Consider the following 21219-nt stretch of genomic DNA (forward strand, 5'->3'; position numbering starts at 1 on the left):
CAGAAAAAATAATACTCTCCCTCAAACCCTCAAACTGTAAGGGTGACTCCGTCCCAGCACAATTGATAAAGGACGCAGCTAGGGATCTAGCTCCCTTAATTTCCAAGCTCATAAACTCTTCCTTTAAATCCAACACGGTACCCACCAACCTCCAAAGAATCTTGGGTCCTCCCATTATTGAAAAAACTAACTCTGGATCCCACTATCCCCACCAACTACAGACCAATCACCACAGTGCCTTTTCTACTAAAAATCCTAGACAGAGCTGCCTACATTCAAATCCAGGATTACCTGAAGGCTAACCACCTACTTGGCTCACGGCAATCTGGCTTCCGCCCACTCCATGGCATGGAAACCGCTCTGCTAGACCTCAAGACACAAATTGAGGAACTTAAGGATAATGGGAAAACAGCCTTGCTCCTCGTACTGGACTTGTCGGCTGCGTTTGACCTGGTGGACCATGCAGTCTTATGCAACCACCTCGAATCTGCCGCCAACTTCACCGGAGATGCTATAGCCTGGGTCCAATCCTTCTTAGCAAATCGCACCATGCGAGTCTTCTCCACCACCAACTCAGCTGACCCTATCAAAATAACCTGCGGTGTCGCACAAGGATCATGTGTCTCCCCCACCATGTACAATATCTTCACCAAGCCTTTGTTTGACAAGTTGGACAGATTGGGTGACATCTACATGAACTACGCAGATGACACCCAGATCCTCATACCCCTTTCAGGCGACTACGAGACAGGCTCGGCCTTGGTGAACAAGATACACTCTCATTCAGGCATGCATGGCCGCACACGGCCTCTGCCTGAATGACGATAAAACAGAACTACTAATCTTAGGCTCTGAAGCCAACATCCAAAAACTATGCCCAAACTACACATCCTTTAGCATTGATAACAACCCCATCAAGGTGATGTCTGTGATTAAAACCCTTGGATTCTATCTGGACTCCTCCCTTACTCTCAAGAAGCAGGTCAACTCCCTCGCCTCCTCCACTACCTCCCTCGCCTCCTCCACCACCTACACCTGCAAACTCATCCGTGCAGCTAGACCTTACCTCTCCAGTGCCAGCTGCATTACATTAGCTAAAGCCCTTATGTCTAGGTTAGATTACTGCAATGCCCTGTATCCTGGAACCAATAAATATGCCACTGTTAAACTTCAAAGGCTACAGAACAATGCCCTAAGAGCAGCACTAAATATCCCCTACAGAGAGCACATCACTAATTTCAGGAAAGAGGTTAACTGGTTAAAAATAACAGACAGAATCCTACTTAAAACATCATCCCTCACATCTAAATGTCTAAACAACCTAGCCCCCCGTATCTTATGGAGAAAATCAACAGGAAAATCTCCATACGACCCACAAGATCTGCTAACACCTCCAAACTAGAGATTCCAAGGTTCAAACGTTCCACCGCGGGAGGGACTAGCTTTCCTGTCAAAGCTGCTCACTGCTGGAACAAATTACCACTTGACCTCAGAACGGAACAACCGTACCCGAAATTCAGGCACAAGATAATCAATTGGCTGCGCACCAATGACACATAACTTACACCTAGCTTCCTACCTAGCAACGACCTACCATTTGCCTGGACACCCAAAGACATGTCCTGCTTCTGGGTATAAGTTTGTATATATTTGCTTTTTGCCGTTGTGTTTTATATGCATATGCTTGTATATAGTCTCACATATATTTGCTCGTTTTTGCCATTGTGCTGTATATACTCATGCCAAATACTGTAACAAACTTAAGTCTTCATGTAAACTGTTGCGCCCGGCTACCCATGGGTTTGGCGCGCATTAACAAATAAATAAACAAAAACAAACAAGAAGACTCGACATGCAGAAACAGCCAAAGCCTTGCATACTCTTCAGAAGCTGTTTTCTTCTTCTTAAATAGGATTTTCCTTGGAGACTGCCATCATTAATGTGATGTGTTGCACCCACCATTGTCAATTACATCCTTCAGTTACACATTTCCCCATTTCAAATTGGGATAAATATCTTGCAAATTACAGCCATTTTTTGTTAGTGTGTGTATTGTGACCAATGAAAAGAGCAGAGTCCAACTTCCTTTACTCGCTCAAAAGGGTTTCTTGGTGAATCACTATCGCACATGTTTCATATATAACATTATGGGCATTCTTATGTTCCCAAAATACTCTTTTCATGTATGCAAATCACCAGGCTTGGGCTCTATGAAGAGATTCTGTGTTGCCCCTGCCCGGGGCCCACACTCCTCGGACCTGCTCTCCCTTTCCGACCCCGGTTCCGTGGGTAAATGTTTTCCATTTCCAGCACTGGGGTCACCACTGGTTCTTGCCTTTGTGCTGTTGTACAGGCACCTTTCTGGGGAGGTCCGCCGCCATCTGCACGTATATTAGAAGTCATTTCTGAGGAGTGAAATTGACATCCCTATTAGTCAGTCTATTTACTTAAAAAAACAAATGTATTACCCTTAACAATACCGCACAGTAAGGATGGAGGGGGGCGGGGGGTGGCGCAATAGGCTGAAAACTGGGACTAAATAACCCACACTATAAAACCTGGCCAAACAGCTGACAACTGGGGCTAAATCACTATGAAGACCTAATACCCCAAAAGCTCACATGCTTAGGAACCAAGCAAGCTGATGGGGAAACAAGGCAGCTCAATGGTCTTCTATTCATCTGCTTACAAAGTCAGCTGGAAGTTCCTTCTCTCAACAGGGGGCGTTCTGGAGCTAGTGCTTATTCTAGGTTCTTTGTGGATTCTGAACCCCAAATAGGTAAAAGTGAGACGCCTGCTTTTCTTCTGCAGTGCCCGGTGCCCCTCTATAGCAGGAGGAGCGTGAAAGCCTAGGGTGCTGAGGGACATCTACAGACCCAGCGCCCAGCCTTTCATAGGGCTTAAGAGGAACACAAATGCCTCCCCACAACAGTCGCCTCAAGATGCTTGGGGCGTCACTCAGAATAATGTATCGGAGCTCAGCTGCTTGAGGGCACTCTACCTAATGCTCTCCAGCAGAGGGCTGGTCCCGCAGGGTCATGGGTGTAGACAGGGTAGGGCCTGAGCAGGAAAGGCCCACCAAAAATCTGTAAATGCCCACTCAGCAGCGCTGTGTGGGCATTTGCAGGTGTTAATGTCACTGCGGTGGGCCCAGCTACATTAGCGTCAGCCCCCATTTGTTCAGCAATCCTGGCTACGCCTCTAAGCAGGGTTCCAGGCCCTGTATCCTCCCTACCCACCCTGGCCCATCTTCCCCCATCAACATATACTTAAAAATGTTACCACCACAATGTAATTTCGGTGGAGTAAATTAGCACGAAGTAAAGAAGTTCACACAAAAAACACTTCTGATGAGCTTGTGGGAGGCAGCTGGTACCCTTCTGGCATTTAGAGTACTGATCCTGAAGCAGGGATATTTTTTAAGGCTGGGTGAGCATGTCTTCCGTTTATGCAAAGTTTCAGAAGGAGATTTGTCTTGTATTCAAACTCCACATTGCCTTCCAACATGGGGGAAGACCGAGCAGGATGTGAAAAGGTGAGCCAGGGCCCATCTTCCCAATGTTCCTTGTAATGAGGGCTTCCTGTGAGACCCCGGGAGCAGTGCATGCAGGATGAAGCCCACTGTCTGCGAACGCTTTATATTTAGGGGACAGTTTAGAGCTGTGCTGTGGATGGAACCTCGCAACGTTAAAGGTGACTCTCCTCTGAATGGGTCCAGCATCCCTCCCATGCAGGGGTGGACTGGGAACCAAAAGCAGCCCTGGAAATAATGTTCAAAGCGTCCCCATATTGCACATTTGCAGCAAGCCCAACCCTTTTCCTATGAGCAATTTGAAACTAAAATAGGTCACCACACAAAAGAGGCCCAGGGTGCAGGGGACCATTGCAAAATCTTCAGTTTCCTACAGGCCCGGCCAGTCCACCATGCCTCCCAATGCACTCCTCGTCTTGCAGACCCTCGGTTGATTCTTACTTTCACTTTCAAGCACGTTGCACGAGACATGTGCGCCGCCCTTTTACCGCACATGCATTCTTGCAAAAGTATTTGACATTTAAATAGTTACCAATTAACTTAATGGTATGTATAATCTGCGAAGGTTAGCCTCCATAGATATGAGACGCAATACATGTCCAGTGGCCTATGTGGAGGCTAACACGTAGTGAATGGGAGTGCACATTGTACACTAGGGTAACGATGCTGCTGAATCAGCATTTACAGTGGTACCAAAGTGGGTGCGAGTGGTACCTGTGAGTGTCTGTGCCCATTGGAAAAACAGCTTTTTTGGACTTTGTGCTTGCTAGTTTCAACGGCCGCATATCCAGGTTACTGGCCCTTAACTAAATGAGACTGGGCTTCTGACTTGTCGAGGAAGGAGGCACCCAGACTACAAAAGCAACTTTCTGGTGCGGAGCGCACACTTAAGTGGGTGCAAGTGGTCTGTGGCCCGTGGGACTGAGGGGCAGAGGAAGAAGGGCCTCTGCCTGGCTGCTGATTGATCTAGGCCAGAGTAAGGTGCTTTTAGCTTTGCATTACCTGCCACATGTAAAGACTGAGTGGGAGGATTACTGTGGACTCAGGGTAAACCAAAGAAAGATGAAGACTCTGGGTATGCGGGCAAGTAGCCCTGGGGCAAAGAAAGCTGCAGGAAAAATGGAGCTATCCAAAAAGAAATATAAAGATCTGTCAGGCTGTATGAACACCCCCGCCAACCAGCCCAAAAGAAAAACAATCTTTTTTGCACCTGCTAAGGTAGTGATTCCAGTGACCCCAAATGCAATAGATAACAAGTCTATGGAAGGGACAGATCTGGACTCTGTGAACTCAATAGACAACAATGGTTCACTTGTTGAAGTTATGCCATGTGGTATTGAGACTAATCTGGAACACCTGGAAAGACTGCCTCCCTGGAGATTGTTAGAGACATGAAAGCGCTTGGAGGAGAAGAGCAACTGAAATGCAGCAGGTATCCAAAGATGGGAACTAGAGTGCGCGCCTCACCCTCCCTCCTTTTTTTCTACATATTGGTTCAAAAAGTCCCGGGCTTTAGAGGCAGCGGTCAGAGGCAGCAGCACTGGGGTCACCATGCCCTACCCAGGAGAGCCACATCGTGGGTCTTTTCCCCCCCCCCACACCCCACCATGGGAAAAATGTGTGCTACTGGAGGGGGAGTTGGTTCCTGGTTACCATAATAGACTACAGCTACCAGAATTCCTAGCGACCAATTGAGACTAATCTGTAACACCTGAAAAGACTGCCTCCCTGAAGATTGTTAGAGACATGAAAGCACTTGGAGGAGAACAACTGAAATGCAGCAGGTATTGAAAGCTGGGAACTAGAGTGCGCGCCTCACCCTCCCTCTTTTTTTCTACATATGAACTCAGTAGACAACAATGGCTCACTATTGAAGTTATGCCATGTGTTAAGGAGAAATTTGATGGCCCCAGCGGATTTTGTACAAGACAACATCCTGTGCTAAGACCTTCCCAGAACACCAAACCTGGACAATTTGATGACTACCTCTGAAACGGGCCTAGGAGAAAGTGACGACAAGGAGAGTTTGATGGAGATTGGTGTTTAGCTCGTAGAACCTCAAAAGTCTGAGACCCCATTTGTAAAGAACACCCTGGGAACACTGTAGGCAAAAATTGATGCATTGTTTCTATTGTGCTCCAAGATGGCTGGGGAGCAACGATTATTAAAAGAGGAACTGGTGGGCATAAGAACAACACTAAAGTCCGTAAAGGAAAAATTGCAAAATTGGCCCCCAAATAGCTACCAGGTCCATAAGCGCCACGTCCTCCCAAAGACCTGAGGCAAACTTACAGGAAAGGTGTGTGTGGTAGAAGACTAAAGAGGAAGATAAATAGGAGGGGGGACTGCGCCGTGGGGAAATCTGAGCCAAACCAATCTGGGGCGAACCAAATCAAGAAAAAACGGCCAAGCAAAGGAAGGGTCAGAGTGAAAAAAAAAAAAAAAAAAAAAGAAACGGAGGACGGAGAGTCAAGGCAGGCGCTGCTCTGTGGCCCAATAGATACATGGCTGGGAAGGTGGGAAAAAGCACCAAGGGACCACCCGTTCACTCAGGGAGGGTTCTGGAGAATAGCAACCGACTAAGCCCAAAAAATAACAAATCGCATTCCCAGTGACTAACTGGGACAGCCATTACCGGGGTGAGTACTAAAGTGGCGGCAAGTCAAAGGGCCCAACCAAAAAGGCGGAATGAACCCGCAGGAAAACCGCTACAGCCATATCTAGCCTCGGGTCCTATCGGAGAAACGAATGACAAGCCCATCCAACAACGCTTCCAACTGGCGATCCCAGCTAAAGAACTAACCAGGGATGACAGGGTAAAACTAAGGCCCAGAGTTGAGGCCCGGGGACCGGAGGAAATTGACCCTGTCTGGTGTGCTGACATAGTACATATATTATATTTATGGAAGAAAATACTACATCGGAGAGACCATTCCTAAATAGATTGTGGCTACTTGAATTGCTCCATATGATCCTGGATTTAGGATTGATTTGGTCAAACAATATTAAATTGTAACTACCCAAATTTGACAGTATTGATAATTGGGTAGTGGCAACTTTTGTGTCATCCCTGGTGGTGGACGTATTTGTAAAAATGTGAAGGCTCTAAGCCAGGTGGGCTTTGAAATGTTGGTGTTTCTCCCAAGTGTTGCAGGTGGCCCGGGCAGGGGCAAGTCTCAATCGAGGGAACCCCCGAGTGGACCCGGAGGGAGAAGCTCTGCCTCAAAGCAGCTAAGATTGCCAGGAATTGGGCTGAGATCCCACAAGCCTTACAATTACGGGGTGTAGCGGTAACAACCAGTGCCATTCAAATTCTTTCCTGGAACTCTAGGGGCAACAGCTCTTTCTTAGCCAATACACTAACCATGGAGATACTAATGAGCGTTGGATGTTTCTCTTTACAAGAGACATGGCTATGTGATACGTTCGACCTAGATGACTATTCATTAATGTTCCGCCTGGCCGAGGTACCAGGGAAAGGAAGACCCAGAGGGGGTCTATGTATTGGTGGGAAAACAGCCACTAACCTTTCCGAGCTCTGCCATGGCCTGCCCCATTCCAACTTTCTAGCTGCCCAAATATGGAGTATAGGAGTGGGTAGCACACCAGCCCTACTGGCAACAGTGTATGACACTGCCCCCCATCCCTGCGGCGGTATAAGTACGGTGTAAATAATTGATACCACTGTGCAGATGCTCAGGGCCCTGAGTATTGCTCTTTCCAGATGGAATTATAATTCTAACTGGAGATTACAAAGTGGGCTGTGGGTATGAATGTGGCTTTGCTGGTGGCCCCCTTAGGAAAAAGGGGGCGGAAGGGGAGGGCTAGGGAATGGTTGGAGGCACTGGCGGAATTTGAATTATACCCACTAGCCCAAGAGGAAGAGAAAAACAAGATGACTTGGACAACTGGGCTATATAGCAGTAGGATTTATTTTTATATTCACAAATCACCATCTAGCAGAGTATAAACCAATACTGGTAAGGAGAGACACAGGGACAAGTGATCATGTGATGCTAATTTATGAAGTGTAAACTTTGGAATACCAGAGAAAGATTGAGCGGTAATCCAGAGGTGAACCCCGGGGGAAATGGACTCCGATGGTCAGCGGGCAGGATTGAGCAGATCAACCACTCGCTGTGGTTGAAGTGGATATGCTTACACTCTGTAATAAAGATCTAAGTAACGCACTCTCTGTTTGGCCCATTGGAGCACAGCTGCGTGGTTGAATTGAATGGCCCTCGGAGTAAGATGTGTCCACATGATGGCACCAAAGCAAAAAAAAAAGTGAGAGCTAAACTCTGCTCCCCGAAAAATAACCAAGAAATCATCTAGGGTTGGAGGAAGATGAGAAAGAGCTAGGCAAACTGAGGGCACCTTTATAAGAATTGACACAGGTTCCCGGAAAATGACATGGGTTGGAGATAAGTTAATAGGTTAATCAGAATAAATGACACAAGGAGATTTTGGCATTGGCTGCGTGGGCTAGAAAGAAACCCTGAGAAACCATTGGAATTGGTAGGGGTGACTGAGGATAACTGGGCTGGTGCTCCTCCTTGCCCCCCCCTTCTTGTTAAATGTGTACATCTCACAGTTAGTTCACAGGCTGAAGGAGGTGCTTAATTTCCCCCACAATATGGGAAAGAGCACCTGCCGTGCATGTCCTATTTGGATGATGTCGTTTTAGACTGCACCAAGATAGGCCTACAGAGATCATTACATGCGCTACATAGTTTTGCGATCAATCATAGTCTCAGTCCAAACACAAACAAGACTAAGATTATGGTATGCAGAAAGGGGTCGCACTCAAAGGGCACTAAAACTGATGTTTGGGGGGGGGGGGTGATGTTGGAAAGAGTGACAGCGTATAGATTCTCCAGCATGGGGTCTGGCATGGGAATCCTCGGTAAAGAAAAAATACGCTTCAGTTTCGTTTCTGAACTGTCTTTCTCCTAATAACCAATCACTGGTCTCTGGGTCATATTGCCCCCAGCCAATGACTGCCCTCTACCTAAGCCCCTCCTCTGGCAGCCATCTTCAGATTTTTACTGCACGTTCAAGTGTTTGGAGTCCCCGTGCTATAGCTCTCAAGCTTTTACTTTTGCGATTTTTCAAAGAGTTTATTCTCATTTTTTCGGTCAATCGAGCCTCAAGCTCCACCGATTCTACTTCCGATCAACGGGGACCCGTTTTGGAATTTTCTACGCCCCTCAAGGGGGAACTTTCATCGAGTTTCGCTTCTTGGAGGATTCCGGAAGATCTTTGAGGCCTACACCGCGTGGCCATGGCCCAGGACAGAGGAAACATGACGTCCGGATCCAGGCTTTTCAGGAGCTGCCCTGGATGCGGATTACAAAATGTCTTTAAGGAGGATGAGCACTCTCGGTGCCTCTACTGCCTTCACGACGACAAAACGTACATGGAGAAGGACTGTGCGTTTTTCAAGAATATGTCCGAACGGACAATGAAGGATCGTCTTATTCGACTCACCAACTGGCTGGAGGGGGAAGAGCCCAGAGCAGGTGAGAAGAAGTCAGAGCGGTTTTCTAAGACCTTTGAGGGCGCTCTGGCGACAGGGTCCCAACAGAATGCACCGGGAGCGCCGATGGTTCAGGCTCTTTGGCTGCCAGGCAGGGCACAATGTCACCGACGTCATCAACCACGAGCCAACGCTCTGGCTCGGGGAAAAGTAAGTCGGAGAACCCATGTAAGCTTCGGGAGAAGTCCCGGTCGATCCCGACGGCGGCAGCCGAGGGGGAGCGAGGCGGCAACCCCCCCCCCCCCCCAAGGTGAAGGCCTCAGGCGCGCCGAAAGTCGCAAAGGCCCTGATTCACTCGGCTAAGGCCTCGATTGAGGGAGTCGCAGCAGCCCTGGCGAAGCCTGCGGAGGCTATCCCAGTGGAGACGACCTCCGGGCCTAGAGTTTCCCTTCCACCACGGAGGGAATCCTCTTTTCAGCCCATCAATAAGACCCCCGTGAAACCCCGGGCAGAGAAAGGGGGGGGCACGGTAGCCCTTACAGACACAGATGCCACCTCTGAAGATGAGCTGGCTGGCGTCGCAAAGATCCTGGACAAGAGGTTCGAGGAGGTCCGGCCCTACGGAAGATGGCAACGGTGGCGCCAACGAGGAGCCGCAGACCGTAGAGGAGACGGAGGAGCCTACTCCGCAACTGGTGCCGGTGCCACAAGAGCACTCGGGAGCGATCTTGATGGCTATCCAGACTTTGTGTACGGAGATAAGGACAAGGTTGCCCTTACCCCCAGTGGACGATCCAGCGGAGCCTGGACTGTCGGGAAGCCCACCGAGCAAGCGAAGGTGAATCCATCCCCCTCCTCCCTTTCACCCTTCACAGCCTTCACCTCCTTCCCCTCCAACGAGAGGGGAGACGGCGACAATGGGGACGGATGATGATGACGACGGTGGTGACGACGGAATGGACCTCCCATCACCACCCGCTCGGGCCTCCCCACCCCCCCCCCCGACGAAATTGGCTCCTTCCACGCCATGATCGCCAGGGCATCTGAGCTCTTCCAGCTCTGCCCGAGGAACAGTAGGGTTTCCTCTACCAACGGCGGGAGGCCAAGAGGAAGACTGTCCTCTCAGTCCCGTTACTGGACGACATCTGGGACGAGGGGCTGGAGCTCCTGAAGAACCAGTCTACGGCTCCTGCTAAGAGAGACCGGTACAAGAAGACGTACCGGGTCCCGGACACTGCCCCCGTGTGCCTCAGGACACAGCCATCCCTGGATTCAGTGGTCTCTGCGGCGGCCAAGAAGAAACCGGCGGGGGTGACGGCTTCCACTTCAACGTCCCCGCCGGACAGCGAGGGGAAGAAGCTGGACGCCATGGGACGACGGGTCATCTCGTCGGCGGCGACGACAATTAAAGCGGCCAACGCCCTTGCGATCGTGGCACGCTACGACAGGGAGCTGTGGTTCAATATCGCTCCCCTGCTGGACTTCCTCCCGGATGACAAGAGGGCTGAGGCCCTGGAAATCTTACAGGAAGGCGAGATGGCTTTGTACCACGCCATTACGGTGGCCACGGACATCGCTGACACCAGCTTTCGCCAGATGGGCAACAGCGTTTGCCTTCGCCGGCACGGTTGGCTCAGGGCCACCGACTTCCGCCAGGACGTGCAGACCAGGGTCCTGGACATGCCCTTCAGGACATGCCCTTCAACGGGAACAACCTGTTCGGCAAGACAGTGGACGAGTCGCTGCAAGCCCTCAAGGCGGACACCGAGATGGCTCGGGCCTTGGGTGTCCTTCAACGACGACGGCCGTCCTTTCGGCACTCGTGTGGGAGTCCATCTCCACTGACCGTTGGGTGCTATATGCCCTGGCCCACGGGCACACTCTGGATTTTCAGAGAAGGTGCCCCGCATACCGCCCGTGGCCAGGAAGGAAAACCACGTCCCACAACTACTTCTGGAGGTACAAGCGATGCTAAGAAAGGGAGCCATAGAAGTCGTCCCAAAAAAGCTCCGGGGCTCCGGAATGTACACGCGGTACTTCCCCGTCCGGAAGAAGACCGGCAATTGGCGACCCATCCTGGACCTTCATCGTCTAAACAGGTACATCAAGTCTCAGAAATTCCAGATGGTCACCCTCCAGCACGTGCTGGGACAGCTGGAGGAAGGCGACTTTCTATCGTCGCTGGACTTGGAGGATGCCTACTTCCATATCCCCATCCTAAAGGGACATTGCAAATTCCTGCGATTCGTGGTCCAGGGGCGGCACTATCAGTTCAAGGCCCTTTCCTTCGGATTGAAGTCAGCGCCCAGGGTATTCACCAAGTGCCTGGCACCAGTGGTGGCACGGCTGCGCCTGCAGGGGATCCACGTCTACCCCTACCTGGACGATTGGCTCATCCGAGCAAAGTCAAGAGAACTCGCCGTCGATCACACAGCGTAGACCATCCAACTGCTCACAGATCTGGGATTCTCGATCAACTTCGCGAAATACCTCTTGGTACCGTCGCAAGTCGCCCTGTTCCTGGGAGCCAGACTCGACACAGTGGCACGATTGGCTTCACCGTCAGAGGAAAGGATGAAGGCCATCCTGGGCAAGGTACAATGGCTGTTGACCATGGACGTAGCCAGGGTGAGGTCCATCAAGTCCCTACTCGGCATGATGTCCTCGTGCATCTACCTCGTGTGCCTTTGCAGGATGCAGATGTGTCCACTGCAGAGTTCCTCGACGCCCGTTGGATGCAAGCGGCGGGCAGTTTCGAAGACAGGATCTCACTCAACGAGACTTTCCGCCAGGCGATGCGTACAGGTGCCCCACCACCGGATCTAGCGGTGGGCATGGATTTTCAGACCCCGGCACACCAGGAAACGGTGACGACGGATGCCTCCCTGGAGGCATGGGGAGCGCACACCGGAGATCTCCACGCAAGAGGCCTTTGGCTCCCAGAGGAGAGGTCTCTGCACATCAATGTCCTGGAGCTCCGAGCAGTGTTTTGGGCCCTCAGGTCGTTACTCCCGTCCCTCAAAGCTCAAAGGCAAGGTGGTAAGGGTCTTCACCGACAACACCACCACGATGTTCTACATTCGCAAACAGGGGGGGGGGGGCACCAGATGGCCCAGCCCTATCCAAGGAAGCGCAGGATCTGTGGCACTGGGCCGTCGCCCAAGGGATCTTTCTGGTACCCTTCCATCTGGCAGGAATAAAGAACACCATTGCCGACTCACTCGGCAGGGGGCTGCGCTCGTGCCACGAGTGGGAGCTCTGACAGGATCAAGTGGATCTCCTGTTCCGACGATGGGGCAATCCCCAGATCGATCTATTCACGACGGCGACGAACACCAAGTGCCGGAGGTTCGCCAGCAGGTTTCCCCAGCCGGGGAGCATGGGTAACAACTTTTCATTCCCCTGGGATGGCCTGTTCCTGTATGCGTTCCCACCGTTGCTACTGCGACTCATCAGTCAACTCAGATGGTCCCGGTGCAGGATGATCCTTGTCGCACCGGCGTGGCTGAGGCAGATTTGGTTTCCAGACCTTCTGGACATGTCAGCGTCCCCCCCCCCAGTCAAACTGCCGATGGATGCGGATCTTCTGGCCAGGGAAGGTGCTGCCATCCTCCACCACGACCCTGGGTCGCTGAACCTGCAGGCCTGGCTCCTGCAGCACTAGAGTTTGTAGGGTACGATATCCCGGCAGACTGCAAGGAGGTGCTTGCAAAGGCTAGGGTGTCCTCGACTCTCAAGTGCTATGGACACAAATGGAAGAGGTTCTCTGTCTGGTGCCGCGCACAGAAGATTAACCCTCTGTGGATCACAGCCCCTCAAGTGCTGCCGTACTTGCTATCGCTGGCCAAGGCGGGGCTGGCTCATGCCTCCATCAAGATCCATCTGGCGGCTATCTCCCGCTACACCAGAACTCCGGGGCGATCATCTCTGTGGTACCATTGCCTGGTGAAGGACTGTTCTGGTCGTTCCTGCCGGTGAAGGCCATGGCCCCGGCGTGGGAGCTCAACGTGGTGCTGACCAGGCTCATGGGGCTGCCATTCGAGCCGCTGCATTCGGCACCGTTGAAGTTCCAGTCGTGGAAGACATAGTTTCTTGTAGCCATCACCTCTGCACGGCGAGTGGGAGAGATCCAGGCCCGTTCCTGTAAACCCCCCATACCTGACATTCCACGGGACGAGGGTGGTGCTCAGGACGCACCCCTCCTTCATGCCCAAGGTGCCGTCGGACTTCCATCTCAACGAGCCCTTGGTGTTACCCGTTTTCTTCCCGTCGCCTTTGTCGCCGGCCGAGAGGACTTTGCACTCGCTAGATGTGGCTAGAGCGCTGAAGTTTTATGTGGACCGCACGAAGAGCCTGCGGAAGACATCACAGCTGTTTGTGAACTTTGGACCTGTGAATCAAGGGAGGGTCCTCTTGAGGCTTCCATTTCCAGATGGCTCTACGGCTGCATTATGCACTGTCACCCGTTGGCAAACCGACCCTTGCCCGGCCGTCCGAGAGCCCATTTGACCAGAGCAATCGCTGCTACCACGGCATTCCTGTCTGGTGTACCCCTGCTGGACATCTGCAGGGCTGCTACGTGGAGGTCGACGCATACCTTCACGAGAGTCTACTGCATCGAACGGGATTCCTTGGAGGAGTCAAGAGTCGGCCAGGCAGTGCTGCGCAACCTGTTCGCCTGAAGGTGGGCCTGGTGAGGAGGTAAGAGATGCTTAATGTTGAGTTGATGAAATGCTTAATGTTGAGTCTTGCCACCTCCCGTGGTTGTGCATGTGTGTACTGATATGTATTCTTGTATTCATGAGCATGTGAATCCATGCCAGACCCCATGCTGGAGAAGGAACAAGTTACTTACCTGTAACTGTTGTTCTCCAGCATGGGTCTGGCATGGATTCACATGCAAACCCTCCCTCCTCCCCCTCTGTGACTCTTCTCTTGGTCCTACTGCCACTTTACGTGCTACCAAATCTGAAGCTGGCTGCCAGAGGAGGGGCTTAGGCAGTGGGCAGTCATTGGCTGGGGGCAGTATGACCCAGAGACCAGTGATTGGTTATTAGGAGAAAGACATTTCAGAAACTAAACTGAAACTGATTGTTTCTTTACCGAGTATTCCTAGCCTGACGACGGGGAATATTCATGAGCATGTGAATCCATGCCAGACCCATGCTGGAGAACAACAGTTACAGGTAAGTAACTTGTTCCTAACTTGGTATTCTAATTGGGCCTCATATATCAAGTACCCAGCTGGTGGAAGACATTACCCTTAAAGTTTGGCACAAGTGGCTTGCCATGAAAAAGAGCGATAACCAGGGTGTTGGGGGGTCGGTGTATTGAAGCTAAAATAGTGGCGTAGAAGATATCAATTCTGCCAACGCATGATGCGTTAGGGGTGTTCCCGTGGAGACTGGTACCCCCTCTTAGTAAGTTAAAGGGGAAGATTCTCTGTTCACTTTTGAACCTCCCGCCTGGCACCCCAGTGGAGGAGATAAGGTTTGAGCTTGGGTTGCCTTCCCTAGCAGCCTTAGCAACGGACCCATTACTTGGCCATACGGTCCAACACGCGCATAGATTCTCAAAGATTAGCTGGTTTGGGAAGCTAGTGCTAAATGTTATAGGGTATCTGGGTGACTATAATCTGGCTATGATCCCAGAGAAAGCACGAACATATGACACGGACCAGGCATTAACACATTTAGGGTCCCTCTGGAAATTTGAGATATACTCCCATCAATGGTTCACGTTGGGGGTGCCAAGTCATATCTGGTCAAATGTAGGGCACCAGCCCTGATTAGATTTATTCTCTCAGTAAGGTTACAGACCCTTCCGGTATAGAGACGACGGGGGCCTGGGTGGGAAAGGAATACAAAGATAAGATCTGTAGATTGAGCCGGAAACATATTGAAACAGTCCAACATATTCTAACACAACGTTAAACATTAGATACGGTATATGCGAGGGCCTTTGCAAAGTTTACACGGACTGCATCAGACGAAGCGTGGAGTAATACGTTTGCAGCAGATTCATTGATGGTATCTGTGGCAGCTTTGCATTTATGGAAAATCGCAGCCAGTAGATTATTGACCACTGGGAAATTACCTGAATGAAATGAGTACCTGAAAACTTACCCTCTGTATGTGTCATATTAACTATATAATAATCAATTTAAAAATGAGAGGAATAGTGAATTGATAGGGCAGTACTGTTATAAATGTTAAGTGAGTTATAACTTAGATTGTGATTTTTACTGTGTAATCATTTTAATTTGCAAATGTTTTATGATATTTTGATGTTTGATTTTATTTTGTAGTGCTAAAGAGTCAATATTTGACTAAAGACACTTTAAATAAAAAAAATTAAGAAGTAGTACCAAAAAAGCACGAGCAATAAAACGGAGCTGCAGCTCCGGACTTTACCCTCCGACAGGATATCCGCCCCCGAACACCAGTCCTGTACCCGAGACATTGCTTTCCCTTGCTGGCCCTTTGCTCTTGCAGGGTCTCTCATACACTGCCAGGACCTCATCCAACAGGAGCCATAACATTCATCAGAGCATCAAGCGTGCGCCTAACCCCCAGCGCACGCTGGCCTACTGTCAGTCATCCTTTCTGCTAACTTTGTTTTACGTTCCCTTTCCATCTTCCCACTCCATCTCTTAGGACCCCTTCACTTTGGCTTCCTTCTTCTTGTCCCTCCTTCCTAATCCCCTCCTATTTTGCTGAATACTGTCCACTCCCTTTCGGCCCAGTGCTTTTGCTAATGAACATGATTTTGTTTTCTTCTCCTTGCAGGGTGGAGTTCCAGAATAAATTCTATTCCGGAGCCGGCTACAAGTTTGTCCCCTTCTCCTTTGACGACTCGCCGCTCTGAGTGGAGGGGTTGGACTGAGCTCTCCCTTCCCTCTAGTGCTTTAATCCCACAGGACCGCAGTGCCTTCTATACCCGCCTCTCATCTGTGTCTGGACTCGCTGCAGGCTCTGCTGGGCTGCTACGGCCTCCAGGTGTACAATTACTCTCCTCCTTGGAAGGATTCTAAGGGATGTTTGGGGCCAAATTATTCGTGACTTCCAGCCATTTTATGGTATAATGTGGAAATGCCCTGCCACTGCTCGCATCTGGTTCACCTTTCCCTTAACATGGCCGCCAGTTGGAGGGTCCCTCTGGCGGATGCATGTGCATGCCTGCTAACATTGGTGAGTTCTAAAGATCACATACGCCAGTTAAGGTTCTCCACGGAGTGTTTCATGCCAAGCAGACAGTTCTCTGTCCAGCATGACAAATTCATCTCCCCCTGCCCACTGCCATCCTGAGCACACCAATACACCATCCTCCTTGGCTCGCTTCTCACGCCCCACCTGATTGTGGCCAACCATGATCTTGGAGCAGATGAAGATGTCAACTGGGCCACCACCCCGTTGACGTAAGATGTGTTAACTTCCAAATAGACACAAGCTGCATTGTGCCAAGTGACTCTCTTGATGGCAGGGAACCATAGGCAGATTGGGGTTTCCAGAATTTAAACCTCCTGTTCTTTGCTCCCATTGGGACCTGCAGGTGCAGACCTTGTGACCGCACAAGTCCCCTCATGATTTGCTCCTTCTGGGCATTGACCCTACACTGGCTGAAAATCCTGTGTCTCTGAACCTTGAACCTGCACTTGCCAGTACACCCATTTGGTCTGCTCCCACTGGCTTCTGTGGCCTGGCTAGGCACTCAATCCTCGACTCGCTATGGGTTCTGCATCTGCACTGGACAGAACTTTTCATTCTTTGCTTCCACTGGGCTCTATGTGGCCTGGCTATGCCCTGGCCAGTGTGCCTATTGTTCTACTTCTACTGGGGCTCCCAGCCCCGACTGCGCCGGCAATGCACCCCATTCTCTGCTCCCCGAGTTCTGCCCCTCAATGGGCTTGAATACGCTGCTGCCCCCACTCTCTGCGCCCTGATGCTGTGCGAGCCAGTACACCTGTTCCTTGAACCTCCATGGGCCAGTATACTGGATTCCCTGCTGCCACTTCTCTCCGCATGCCCTAACCCTTTGCTGGCCAGAGAATCCTATTCCATCCCCTTTTGCCAAATGAACAACTGTGTTCTTTTTTTAAAAATTCATTCTTTTTTTACTCTGGGAATTTCTCAATAAAGATGCTTTTGTTTTGCCTGCTGCCTCCTGTCTTCTCTCTACTCTGGTCATACCGGTCTGGCTGGATCGCAATCTGGACTTATGGCGAGAGCATGGCGAGTCCAACTGTCGAAGGAGCTGTCCAGGTTGAGAGTAACCGGCAGCTACAGCAAAGAACTGGTGATTGGAGGAGGGGAAGGATTGGTATGGGGGTCGGGGGGAAGTTGTGTGATTTGTGGTTGTGAGAATGATAGGTATATGTGTGAGGGTGGTACTGGTGAAGTCTTGTAGAGCTCACTGCGGCTGCAAGCTTGGACTACCCATAGGGCTATGGGTTAGGCCTCCTTGCAGTATTTTGGTAGCAGGCTAAGCAGGTGCTCACTGAGGGACACATTCAAGCATTTTGAGATTTTGCCTCGTCCCGGTACTACTACCTTTTTAGCAAAGGTCACACGAGCACTCGGCAAGCGTGCACACAGTCCAAACCTAGAAACTCTGCAAAGAGCCATATAGCAAGAGCAGAAGGAATGAGGAAGGGAAGAAAGCAAAAGCTATTCTTGAATAAAAGTAGGTGCTGTTCTTTAAAGCATGCCCACAACCATGGTGATGCCACCTGCGGCACTCCCTCAAATGGTGGAAGCGGTCCATGCCCTCAGTAATGTTGTGATGCCAACCGCCAAATAATTATTGGTTATTTATAACGCGCTTAATACCAAAGAGGTTTCTAAGCGCGGACCCGGGATTCGAATCTGTGTTCCTTTGCGTGGTCTTGGGAGCGCTTTTCCACTGAGCTACACTACCCGTGCAATGAGGGGAAGCAGTCTTCCAGGAGCTGCTAGAACATCGTCATGGCAACAACAGTCTGGAGGTGTGCTTTGTGGTTGAGAAGTAGGACCTCAATCTCTTCTTTGCTGGAAGCCAGTGGAGCAGACTTGATGTTCGTACCTCTTGACCCCTCACCTGCCATGGTTGTAATGCACCGCAAGGCAATATGAAAGACCTTGTTATAGGGCATTGTGGTAATCGAGTCAGAGGCGTGTCCAGGGAGTGGCCTGGGGGTGGTACGTGCTACCCATGGAATCTGATTGGCCACCCCATTATCCTAAACTATGATCCGTGTGTGTGCGCGCTCATACGTCATGCCACCCCTGCAGAAGTCGGTGCCCCACTTTGGCCACCCCAGTCAAGAGTCTGGATACGCCACTGAATTGTGGGTGAAGGATACCAGAGCAGGAATATCAGAAGCCTTGAGGGTGGAGCAAAGAAATGGTTGCAGTCTTCAACAGATTATGACAAGAACTTGACTTTACATTGACCCAAAGAGCGCGGTCACGGGAGGAGTCTACAGTGGCAGAAGACAATGGTGAGGGGCCTTTGCTTGGCACCTAGGAGGGGGTTCAGAGGTCTGCACTGACGCCCACAACTAAACTTTCACTGTTCAGGGTTCAGCTCGAGACAGTTGCTGCTCATCTGGCTTGCATTGGCCACTGTGCACCCCTTAACTGATGAGGATAGCAGCCGTCTGCTCCTGGTTTAGGATTGACTGCATATCCTCGATCTAGGTGGAAAAGCGGTCTCCAAAGGAATCGGATAAGGTGAGCACGTGGTTAGATGTATACCAAGAGCAGAAAGAGCAGTGGATACCCAAGAGGGGATGCGCAACAAAGAGCGTGAAATTGTGATGACAAAGGGATGTCCTGGTTGACACTGTCAAGTACGAATTGGAGCATGCCAGCTGTCGCATGGAGGTTATCCAGGACTAAACCTAGAACAGACTTGGTCCTCACAGCGGTAGGTATGTGTGCAGTCCCAAAAGGATACAGGACCTAGTGGATTCCAGAAAGTTGCACAGCTGAGAAATGGCAGCAAACTTGAGCAGTTTTCACGCATTAGGGACAAGGCTATGGGCCTAATATATGTAGGATCGTGGCCCAGCAGGAATTTTTTGGAAATGGCATCACCAAAGGGTACGTAAAAGCAAGAGGGTCTAATGCTGGTGAGCAGAAACTGCGTAGTGGGTGGGATCTGTGCCAGCGAGGGGGATTGGTGCTTCATGCCGCTGACAGAGATGAGTTGCGCTAAGAGATCAATTCATTGACCGTGATGATGATGCTAATGGCAATCAAAGCTCATGAGATGGACTGATGGGACGCTCGCAACAAAGGGATCTGGGGTAAGTATTGATGCTGATGATCAAGAATGGCAGGAAGTGGGTGGATGCTTGTGAGAGGAATCTGTGTGGGATGGTGAACCTGGCGTGCCGGTGTAGTGGTGTGTTGCTAGTTGAAGGCATTGGAACTTGTACCAGGGAGAAGGATTGGTGGCGGGTGGAGGGGGGGCGGGATCTGTGAGAGCAATCCTTTTTACAGTGAGGGATTGTTGCTGATCATAGGGACCGTTCTGTGGAGTGGGATTGGTGCCCGAATGAGGGGCCAGCGCTGGGGAGGGCAGCGGCCTTGGTGGGAGCGGGATGGAATGCTGCTCGTACATGGCATGTGTTCCCAAGAGTGGGTTATATTTTAGGATACCGCTACTCTTCCCAGCACAGAAATGAGTGGTGAGCACCACAGAGGGGTTGGAACTCCATTGCAACCTGCACAGACTAGAAGTACACAGTGACCAGTGGGAGTAGAGCACGCGGGAATATCCGTCTTCTTGGGACCTGCTTCCTAAGCAGCTGGAACTACCACCAATGCAGAGCAGAATGCTTCCTGCGCTTGACAAGACCAAGTATTCTGAAAGGAGTGCACAGCTCTTTGCGGAAGGCTGTGAGTGCAAAGTATTCATGGAACGCTAAGGTACCACAAGCGTGCACGGGAAATGTGCGTGTGAAGAGATGACAGGAGGGCCCTCCGTGCTCCTGAAATTTCCGCGCTCCCCTCTGCATCCGTTTCAAGGCAAGTGTGTTTGTGAAGGGATGCAGTACTAGTGGCGACTTGCCGGTAGAGTCAGCCCTGCTGTCCGGATTGGTAAAGGAGCAGCAGGGTGGTACCAGGGTGATATACTCAGGAAGGTGGGATAGGTGATACCAAAACTCTTCTAAACACCAAAGTTCTTCGAGGGCTGCCTTAACAGGGCCTGCCCACTTTTATTATGTACTACACATGTTTATTGTATTAGTTTAGATATTTGATCTCATGCAAATTCTGACTAAACTTAAGCATTCATTGTCCCCTTAACTAGTCTACCCGACTCTTCTGTTATGAGCAACCTGGATGGGGGTACAGGCCGACCCTCTTCTGGGGTCTGGCCCCTCTAGAGCCCACACTCGAGTGGTGTAAGCTCAGACAGAGCTAGGGATGGGTACACCATCCAGGCAATGCTGGTGCCGAGGAGCTCTCCGGTTCTGGCGATACTGACGTCGCGGTGAAAGGAGGCCATGCCACTGGCGCCGCAGAATCAAACGACGATGGTGCCTTCGTATACGTGGTGAACTGACAGGAACTTCTGGGGGTGCCTCACTTCTTCCAGCAGATCGTCCTTTACGTTGACGATTTCTAGAGGGAAGAAGAGAATCCGGGCATTAGCATTACATTCTCTGAAATGTAACTTCCTCCTCCCCATAACCCAGTGCACGCTTCCTTCTGGAACTTCCAAACTTAGTCAACCACTCAGTCTTACAGGTTCCCATGACGTATTTCATCATTTGCATTTACCACATCTGGTTGGTTTTACACTCGTGGCAGGGACATCTGACCAAACAGTGATGAACTTTCCACCAAGCCTTGTGCTTTCCCTTGATGCTAGATTCAGTCAACCAAATAAAATGGAGACAGGGGTGTAGCTAAGTCTGGAAAATATCAGGGGCTAAGCTAATGTCGGGACTGGCGGGATTCGGGGCTAGCTGTAGCCTTTTGGTTGAAGTCCCTGAGCTTCTATCCGGGGCTGCAACCAAAAGGCCAACCAACATAGCACCCCCGCCCCCCTCCTAGCAACGCCTCTGTATGGAGATAGTGCCAGAAAAAGTGTGTGCAAGCCGAGCTCTTGCAGTGGAGCATTTTCAGAGAGTCTTGCAACTAAAGATGAACAGGAAACCAATACACTGCATGGATTCTCTGGAAATGACATTAAAAGGTAGGTGGATAGTTCATAC

At 50.6% G+C, this 21219-nt stretch overlaps 2 protein-coding genes across 2 annotated transcripts in view; one reads left to right on the top strand and one right to left on the bottom strand.

The window, feature by feature from the left end:
• The window catches only part of TCIRG1 (T cell immune regulator 1, ATPase H+ transporting V0 subunit a3), a 177339-nt gene extending 160175 nt beyond the window's left edge, over positions 1-17164 (top strand). Inside the window, exon 20 of the mRNA XM_069628935.1 lies at positions 15800-17164. Within this exon, the coding sequence (XP_069485036.1) occupies positions 15800-15878 (79 nt within the window). The 3' untranslated portion in view covers positions 15879-17164. The remainder of the gene's footprint in view (positions 1-15799) is intronic.
• Positions 17165-20177: 3013 nt separating this feature from the next.
• The window catches only part of LOC138513828 (apolipoprotein L2-like), a 172783-nt gene continuing 171741 nt past the window's right edge, over positions 20178-21219 (bottom strand). The window contains exon 5 of the mRNA XM_069628938.1: positions 20178-20623. Coding sequence (XP_069485039.1) covers positions 20410-20623 — 214 coding nt within the window. The 3' untranslated portion in view covers positions 20178-20409. The remainder of the gene's footprint in view (positions 20624-21219) is intronic.

The sequence above is a fragment of the Ambystoma mexicanum genome, chromosome 12, assembly GCF_040938575.1.
Source record: "Ambystoma mexicanum isolate Mex_15411 chromosome 12, UKY_AmexF1_1, whole genome shotgun sequence".
Classification (NCBI taxonomy): Eukaryota; Metazoa; Chordata; class Amphibia; order Caudata; family Ambystomatidae; genus Ambystoma; species Ambystoma mexicanum.